Genomic DNA, 9,084 nt, shown 5'->3' on the forward strand with positions numbered 1-9,084 from the left:
AAATTGAGGAAAAAATCACTTTTTTGAAAGAAAAAAAAAAATCACTTTTGGCATGTTGATAAGCTTGACCAAACAGGCTATACATCTTGCATTTACAACTTGAATATGAAATTGTTAGCGTGTCTAAGTTTATACTGTTAAAAGGTCTACCTTTCAATCATTAGACCTTCGCCTTTCTTCTTTCTCTCTGATTTTTTACAATAACTCTTAACCCTTGAACAAGCTGAATATATTTTTGACAAAAGAAGTAACAATAAAACCTCAATACTTATTTGCAAATAGCCAAAAAAAAACACAGATTTCAAGAAAAACCAAATGGAAAACATGTAATTGGAAAACCTCCATCACACAAGTGTAGACTGCCAGAATCTATCTTGTTTCTAAAGATTACCCTGCCAGATAGTAAGCTTTCTGTATGACCTTGCAATTTATATTCGTTTGCATCATAAAAGGCTCTGGTACCATCCGACTTCAACACATTTTTATTTGCATCTTTCTCAAAATGCTTAATGTAACTCCGTAAGTCATCATGATTCGGATAGTTTTCTGGTGACTTGTGACCAAAAGAGAACTGAAATCGTTGTCCCCTAGCTGGATCACTGCCTCTTTGCTCGACTTGATCTAGTAGAGGATCATCATTGCAGCTGTTAGCTGTTAAACTTGAACCCTCATGACTCTCTGGGTGCTGAGTGTGGTCAGCTATTATCTGTTAGAAGAAAATCAACTTTACGTATGACTAAATTGTAATCCACCATCATGATTCTTCACTGTAATTTAAGATGTTATTTTCCTAATAGGTGCGCCAATGAATAAGGGTAGGAGAAGGAGAAAAGGAGAGGATATTTTAATATAGGTTCATGACCATGCAAGTTTTCATGACATTCAAGGTTGCTGTTTCTGCTCGCTTAAGTTGATGAGTAAGCAAAAGAAATAGAGCTTAGATATTCCAATTCCATACATAATTTGCTGGTCTAGGCTGCTGCCAGAGGATGCTAGTTGTGTTTTATGTATAAAAATTATGCATCAAAGATCATGCTTCAGTGCTTCACAAACAAAGCTTATGGAGGTGGCATATTAAACATCTCACAGGCTCACCATATCTGCAACCCACACGAATTAAAAATAAAAGGGATTAACTAAAAATGAACAAAAAGGGATAGTTAAAGGTAAGTGTATCTCCATTTACACAAGGGGAAGGGCGATTTTCCAGTTTTTATACGATCTGAGTCACATTAGGGGGCTACAATTTTACGTTTACATTATTTTAAAATTTATAATGAGAAAAAATCTTCTGGATTTGGATTTATGAGGGGTCTAAAACATTCTTTTTTGATAACCGAGAATCTATGTTGCTCGAACTCTCCAAAAATATCGACGGGTGCATGTCGTATTCTCCAAAAGCAGTGTATTTTTGGATAATCCAACACGGGTGCGGCAGTATTTTGGAGAGTCTGCACAACATAGCCGAGAATGGTCCAAGGAGGCAAGGACCAATGGCATATGGGTGCAGCTTGGTGGAAAAAGGGTCCACCCCTTTACGCTGGTTAATATGGCAAGTATACTATGTAAATATCGAGTCTTTCAATTGCAGTCACTTGCAGTTTACACTACTTGGGTAGCTTTTTAAAGCAGGATATAAGTTATTAAGATAACTTTAGTAGTCAAAATGAGCAGTAAAGTACACATGTCTTGAATACCCTGGGGAGCAATGATATACTAATCACCTCAGGAGCATATGAAGAATAATCCATCACACAGACATCACCCTTCAATGACAATGATAAAACCAGTGTTTCAATTATTTAAAGATCAGAGGAGTTGATGCTGAAGCATTGAAGTTAAAATCATCGATCAGATCAAAAAAGGAACCTGTTTGTAGTTGCAGTAACTTACCGGGAAAGACGTTGACATAGTGCTTGGACTCCCTAGTAGGATGGGAGCGGTTACACCAGTTGTAGTAGTAGCTCCACCTAAGCTGCGAGATAGGTCTTCCGGTGCTGAGAAGTCAGAGCTATCAAAAGTTGATATGGACACACATTCATCAAAATATGACAGTGCTTCTTCAGTAAGACGTTTTGACATTTTTTTCCTCTCATTACTTCTCTGCAGTGGAAATACAAGGACAAAGATTGTAAGCATACTAGTAAGATGTCAAAACATTATGGCACAGAAGGCTCATAACGGCTTCTAAATTGTTTAGATAACAGTGTGTGAGTTCAAAATTCAAGTTCAGTGCAGATATAGGTGGAGCCTCTCCAAAATTCAAGTTAAGTAGTTGCTGAAGTTGAATGGCAAGAAGGATGAAAGAAAGTAACAAAAGGACATGATCAACGCAGCTTTATCTCATTGTCTTGTTTGTGTAATATCTTCTGATGGATGTGAAAACTTCTAATCTATACAACTTGCATTTCACTTTGGCAAGTATTTTCTTATTGCATAGCAATCCTGTAGCACTTCTCCACTCCAGCCATCCTAATAAAACTCCATATGCTTTACTTCATCTGGAAAAAAGGAGGGGGGTGGAAAGAGAAAATAAGGAAAGATACAGAGTTAATCTATGCAACCACAAGATTTGAATTGGCTCCCAAAATTCTGGATCCACAAGCCAAAAAATGTAGGGATGAACCAGGATATTCTCACTCTTGTGAGAAGTGGTCACTGTCTAGAGGTAAGAAAGAAGAAAAGAGGAATGGCCAGCAGCTCCCTTACTCTCAAGCCAGAGTATGACAAAGAGAACTCTTATGCACCTATTTCTGCATATACTACTGCAAACACACAGCCGTTGCTATTAATACTTCAATATGCTCTCTGATGGTAGGCTAGGAACTCACGTTTTTAACTATTTTCGCACTCTAATTACTACACTTAGATTGTATTTGAGCCTAATTGTTAGTAATTTGTACTTATTACGTGTGTTATAATATGTAGGATGTGATTTCGAGCTGAGAAGCAAGTTTAGAGCTAAATGGATGAATTGGAGCTTTGAAGTCTGAGTAGAAGCCCAAAGAATTAAGCCGGGATCGTGTTCGGGGTTCGAGGACCAAGTCTAGATGTTAAAAATTGAGAAAAAAAAATAATTACTCTGGAAAAAATATACTACCGCGCCGCGCGGAGTGCTAGTGTAATTTTCCTGCAGAGTGAAAAAAATCAACTCTCTAAACTTTCCCATTAGCGCGGCGCATAGGGCGACACGGGGCGCGTCGCGCCTGTGTATTTTCCTTAGAGTAATTTCCCACTTCGGCTTGGAAAGGGTAGTTCTGTCCGGCCCCGCTTATACACGGTATAAATACATCAAAAATACGATTTTGAGAGGACTTTTGACCTACGGAGGATTGAGAGAGCATTGGAGGCTTCAAGACACAAGAATTCATCACTTTTCCACCAATTTAATACGAGAGTTTGGATTGTAACGTTGGATTGATGTTTTCTTATTCTTTAACTCTATATGATGACTTCCTCCATGATTATGGAGTAGTTTACCCTAGGGTTTGACATGATTTGGTGACTTGGTTGTTATCTATGGATTTGATTATTGGTTGATTGCTTGAATTTGTTGGAGAAGCTTTAACTCTAGTTGTGATTTTATTTATTATCATGTTTAATCGGAGGAGGAGCATAATATTGAATATTGTTGCAACGCATGCCTTAATTTAATTTGGTACTTCTTTAAAGTAATCGAAAGAGCTTTGTGATCTGCCGTTTGAATTAAGATTGAGAAATATTCGCGAGAAGTTTCTCTTAGATCATTCTTACTAATAGATTCCTTCAAGTTTCACTGTACTTCATATTAGCTTATTTGAATGATTTATGTTTAATCGAGAGAGAAACCTGAATTAGAATAATAGGATAATAACCTGTCGAATTCGAGAGAATCAATAAAACATTAAGAGTGAAATTTAACAGTGTTAAATCCAGGATAACAATCTTGCACCTATCATGTCATGACCCTTATTTCTCGCACTGATAATAACCCATTACTCTACTCTCTGTGATTAAATTTTACTTGCTTTAATTTCAATAGTTAATTTTTGTTCATAATCATCCCAAATCAAAGTGTTATTCATCCTGAATAGTGTTTAAGACCGAAATTACTTGAATATTATTTAAATCCAATCCCAGTGGAGACGATAATTATATTATACTAGCCAATTATCTTTGGCTAGCGAGCATCAATTTCGTGTTGTGTTTTGCGCTCGTCATACATAAAACTTGAAAATGCCCTGGAAGACCATTGCAGCTAAAGAAGTATACCAACTTTATATACTACATCAACAAGAATACTATAATATCATTATAAGACATGGACATAGCTTAAATTTTGCATTTAGCACCTTTTCTTTTTCCTCTTTTCTGTTTTAAGTTAGACATGGAGAAGGCAAAAAACAAAGAAAACCTACTTTTCTTCCTGCACGAGATCTCTGAGGAGGTGAGGGTTTTGGATCAGACAGTATCTCCTTGAGAATCCTACTTATCTCCTGTCCTCGATGCTCTTCAACAGCCAGATCTGATCGAAGTTTTCTAGCCCGTTCTTCAGACTGCAAAATGCATGTAACAGTGAAGTTCACTAGATAATGAGGAGATTGAAAGAGAAAAGTATGAGTACAGTCGTAACACTGGCATCAGGAACTGTGAGATCAGAATACTCCCTAGTTTTAGACCTATTGCCAACCAGAAATGTAGCAAAATCTGAGCCAACCAACAGAAATTCGGTGCTCTTTCACTTTAAACAGCAGATACAGAAACACCATATAAGAATGGCCAAAAGAATTATCCCCCTATCAATCTTCAATAAAAAGAATCACCTTATCAAGTTTTCTGGCATATTCCCTTCTGATGTCTAAAACCAATTCAACAGCCTCAGGGTTGACCAAGTTAGGTGGGATATCAGGAACATTAGCAGCTGCATTAGCATTAACATTATTCCTTCGGATAGCCTAAATAAACACCAAATAAGAAAAAATGTAAGAGCCAGCTTTTAAGTACAAGCATGCATAATAAGTTAATAACAGCACACGCTTAAGTTGAAAACACATTCATCTTTATCCCAGAAAAAGAAAAGTTAAAGATATCATTAATTAAATTTTTTCCACGACCAACATGGACAATGAAAGTAAGACACTCCTCCGCAGACAAAAAATTTCACCTTTCACAAGATTTTGATAAGTCTTTTGATTTCCCTTATCTCTACTTATCAAAAACCATGTGCATATTTGTATCAATGACCAAACTGAATTAAAACATGCCACATGCATATTCATATTAATGATTAAAATGATTAAAAGGTCACATGCATACTCATATTAATGACCAAAATGGATTAAAAAGAAGCAACATGCATAATCAAAGTAATGATTGAGAATCTTCACAAAAATAACACTCACATCCTTGCAAAATCAACTTGTAAGACGGTACTTATAAAAAAGAAAAGTTAATCTCAAGGTAGTTTGTATACCATCAGATACCATGGGATTTACTAGAGGTAGTTACTCTTATATCCATGATACCATTAGAACTTACATCTTCAAGGTCTGTCTGAATATCAGAAATAGCACGCCTAACTTCAGAGCGAACAGTTTCATATATTCCACTAGTAGCAGTATCAGCACCCCACTGGTCACTTTGATCTGACTGAAACATAATAAAGATGCCAAAACCATGTTACATGGAGTATCTACAGAAATGGAGAGAATCACACTTTTTGCTCCTTAACTATTCAGCCTCCGACAATTTTATACCCTAGTTTTTGAAGTTCCCATCCTAGTCCCCAATTATATCACATTAAAACTTTTGTTTCCATGGAACTAAGTCAAACATCATCATATTTTAGTAGAGGACGATTTTATTTTTCATTTGGTAGATATATTATAGCTACCCCACTACAAGTGAGAAGGAATGAATTTTTTTAATATTCTTGAGAAAATGAACTAGAATCACAAAATTTACACAGTTTTCATGCTTTTTGTTTCCCACGATCACACAGGTTTGTAATCATATACAGCATAAGCAGTTACGGAATGCTACATGAAGAGGTTTCTAATTTCATTAGCTAAGGAAAAACTTGTTTATTTTTAACCAATAATCCAAGTAAAACGAACAGAAGAGCAAACCATCCACTTCCAGCTGCCTCTCTTCCAACTAATGGAACCAGGAGCCTTCAAACCCACCTGCAGCCACCCCCCCCCCCCCCCCAAATTCAGTGAATCCACAAAATCCCACATTCTCCTAGGTAAACTAATGAATTCCATCCATCTCCACAACCCCTTTCCCCTACACGGCTACACCAGCAGGGCTCCCAACTCTACCATAAACTATAGACCTGTCTTCCCAATTTGCTTTTCTCTATCAAGAGTAGACCCACCACTTACCAAACATAGACACGGGAAAAAGAAAGAAGGTTTGGAGAGAGATGCAGCCTGGTGGATAGTGCAAGTTATTCACTCACATCTTATATCCATTTTTTTAAAGTTTGGAATTGAAATGCCAAAAGCAGGTAAAAATAGCTCTTCTGACAACTTTAAAGCTGTTTGGATTGGTATAAAGAGAACAATTAACAGGAGGACCAATTCTACTGACAGAACAAAAGGATGGAAATTTTGGCAAGACAAATATACAAGAGATCCTATTGTCGAAGAACAAAGAATATACTTTCTTGCAGGAAATGCGACACTAATTTCTATTTGACGCGCGCCAAAAACATACTTTCTAAACAGTGTGAGGAAGAGAGGTGATTATTAATAGTTCGATAAACAGGAGTACGATATGCTCCAAACAAGAACTCACCTTCACTTGCTCACAAAAAGCTTTTATGGTCTTCTCTTCGGCTTCTGACAAAGAACATGCTGAAACTCCATCTTCCCAATTTGAAATATGCACACTACACTGGAAAAGAAAATGATTTATGATATCACACCTGCAGCCTAAAATAATTGAAATCGGTTATTGTGCAACCATGCAAATTATACTCACAGCAGAATCATCTTCAGAATACTCAGTGACTTGACCATGCCTCATTGCTCCTGGTGAGCTCTTGGCCAGGCCGCTTCTATCAGTATCATTTCTAGCTATATTGGAATTTTTTGAACTGTTAGCTGCCTTTTTCGACAAAGGTCTTTGTATGGTGTTTGATTGCAGCTCCTTTTCGCTCTAAGATCATGTTAAATTTAAGTAAGAATCTAGCACGTGAAAAGGGTCCCCAATTTGAATACAATTCTGACACACCAAAACAATAAGCAAATGTAAAAGCAAGTTCAAAACTTCAAATACAGCACAGATTGCACATATATAGTAGGCAACTTCCAAAAAACATTTTTGGGTTCTGTAACACGTATAACTCATCATATACTATACCCTTTTCAGAGCAAACAGCATAAATTCTTTTATTAACTTAAAATACAAAGCAGTTGGCACGCTAAGTTTTTCCTTGGGATTGACAACTCAAATAAAATGAGTAATATCCATCTACGTTGTAAAATAGAATGAATAGTACCCATATAGACTACCCAATCACATCTGATCGTAATAATGGTTCACCAAGTCACTGCCAGTTTGCCACATTTACCGAAAATGATGATATCGCTTTTGAAGACCATGGCATTACATCAATCATACTAGAGCACATGCCAAAGTGGAAGACTATCTGTTCAAATTGAGAAACTGCCTGTATCTACTATCTACTTTCTTGGCCTATTTGAATCAGCAGTAGGCCATCCAAAGACGATTTAAAATTATGACATACAACCACATGTTTAGTGTTGACAAGAACTATACTTCCAGGCTCAGCTTAGGCATAACATCTCAGATTCACCTACGAAACTCCAAAATCTAACTACTATTCCATATTAATAGAATAAAATAAAAAATGATAAAGGAAAAAATCGAAATTTGCACAATCTAATACTCTAAATCACAATTAACTGTATTTTGAAGTCAAAACTACGATATTTTACATCAAATTGTTGCTTAAATATTTTTTATAACCAAAACCTTAATTATTTGCCAGCATTTTTATCCTAGTTTACTTCTGTTTACCAAATCCTAAAGGCTAAATGAGAAATAAAACTCCAAAAACAGGTCAAAATTGATCAAATAGACAACTAATTTGTAAATTTATTCCAAATTGCAAAAGCGAACACTTCCAAAATTGACGAACAAAACATTAGATAACAAACCTCATAAGCAGATCCATAGTGTCCTCTGGATACAGACCGACCTCGAACTCTAGAAACACTTCGCCCAATCCCATTTTTAACACCGGAGGATCCTCTCGTAACCGTCCGTCCCCTCTCTTCCGCAACATCCCTAACTGAACTTTTCCTTGTATCGCAAAAATTCTCCTTTTCCTTCAATTTATCTTTGTCGTTCTCGGTCCAGAAGAGAGGATTGTCGCATTTATTGGAAAATTCTGAATCAATGTCGAGTTTTGACGAAGTTCTGGAAACGGCGCTTACACTCAATGATCGTTTTCGGATAAGAGGAGGAGCTTTGGAAGTTGAAGAATTGGAAGTGGAGTTGGTGGTTCCTCTACGGGAAGTGGATTTGAAGGCTGAAGTTGCCATTTACAACAGTCACGAGATTTTTGTGAAGCTTTTCGCAAAAGGAAGAAAATGTTTTGCTGAGAAAACGGAAATTACAATAAAAAGAAACCAAGAATAAATGACAGTTCATTTATTAGCGGTACTAAATTGGTCAAAGCATTTTTTTTTTTTCACATGGTGTGAGCACATACTTTAGGACTGGACTAATTGGGATTGACGCCGGAGTCAAACTAGCATTTACAAATACTAAACGGAGCCTAATTGAGAGGGTGACCATGACGGCTACGAGGAAGTCCAGGAGGCTAAGACGTGAAACACGAGTATTAGGGTTGAAGATTAATACGTTAGTGGCGAGTCTGTTTTATGCTTGTCAGTAAAATTAGTCCTATTGTTATATTTGCTTATTCCTGGTTCGTTATTAGTATATATTGTGTTATTCGCTTATATTATCCTATTACCTTGTTATTCCTATTGTTTGTTAATTTTGTTCACTGTTCTTGGCGAGGGTATAGAAAATAAATTCTCTATTTTCATATGGTAGGATAAGGTT

The 9,084-nt window shown here is 36.5% G+C and overlaps 1 protein-coding gene across 1 annotated transcript; it reads right to left on the reverse strand.

Moving 5' to 3' along the window:
* Positions 1 to 64: 64 nt before the first annotated feature.
* On the reverse strand, positions 65 to 8,649 carry LOC107807877 (uncharacterized). Its single transcript, XM_016632330.2, has 8 exons — positions 8,169 to 8,649; positions 6,967 to 7,143; positions 6,781 to 6,879; positions 5,518 to 5,628; positions 4,803 to 4,934; positions 4,398 to 4,535; positions 1,894 to 2,103; positions 65 to 706 (listed from the first exon to the last, which is right to left on the reverse strand). The coding sequence occupies exons 1-8, from the start codon at positions 8,553 to 8,555 to the stop codon at positions 302 to 304; spliced, it is 1,659 nt and encodes a 552-aa protein (XP_016487816.1). The 5' UTR covers positions 8,556 to 8,649; the 3' UTR covers positions 65 to 301.
* Positions 8,650 to 9,084: the final 435 nt, after the last annotated feature.

The sequence above is a fragment of the Nicotiana tabacum genome, chromosome 19 (genome assembly GCF_000715075.1).
Source record: "Nicotiana tabacum cultivar K326 chromosome 19, ASM71507v2, whole genome shotgun sequence".
In the NCBI taxonomy this organism is placed as follows: Eukaryota; Viridiplantae; Streptophyta; class Magnoliopsida; order Solanales; family Solanaceae; genus Nicotiana; species Nicotiana tabacum.

Bases quoted from the DNA above. Each gene is read 5' to 3' on its own strand.
- LOC107807877 (XM_016632330.2), bottom strand. From the start codon at position 8,555: ATGGCAACTTCAGCCTTCAAATCCACTTCCCGTAGAGGAACCACCAAC. The intron at 7,144-8,168 runs GTTTGTTATCTA...ACATGATCTTAG, and splicing joins ACTATGGATCTGCTTATGAG to AGCGAAAAGGAGCTGCAATC. The intron at 2,104-4,397 runs GTAGGTTTTCTT...TTTCCACTGCAG, and splicing joins GATCTCGTGCAGGAAGAAAA to AGAAGTAATGAGAGGAAAAA.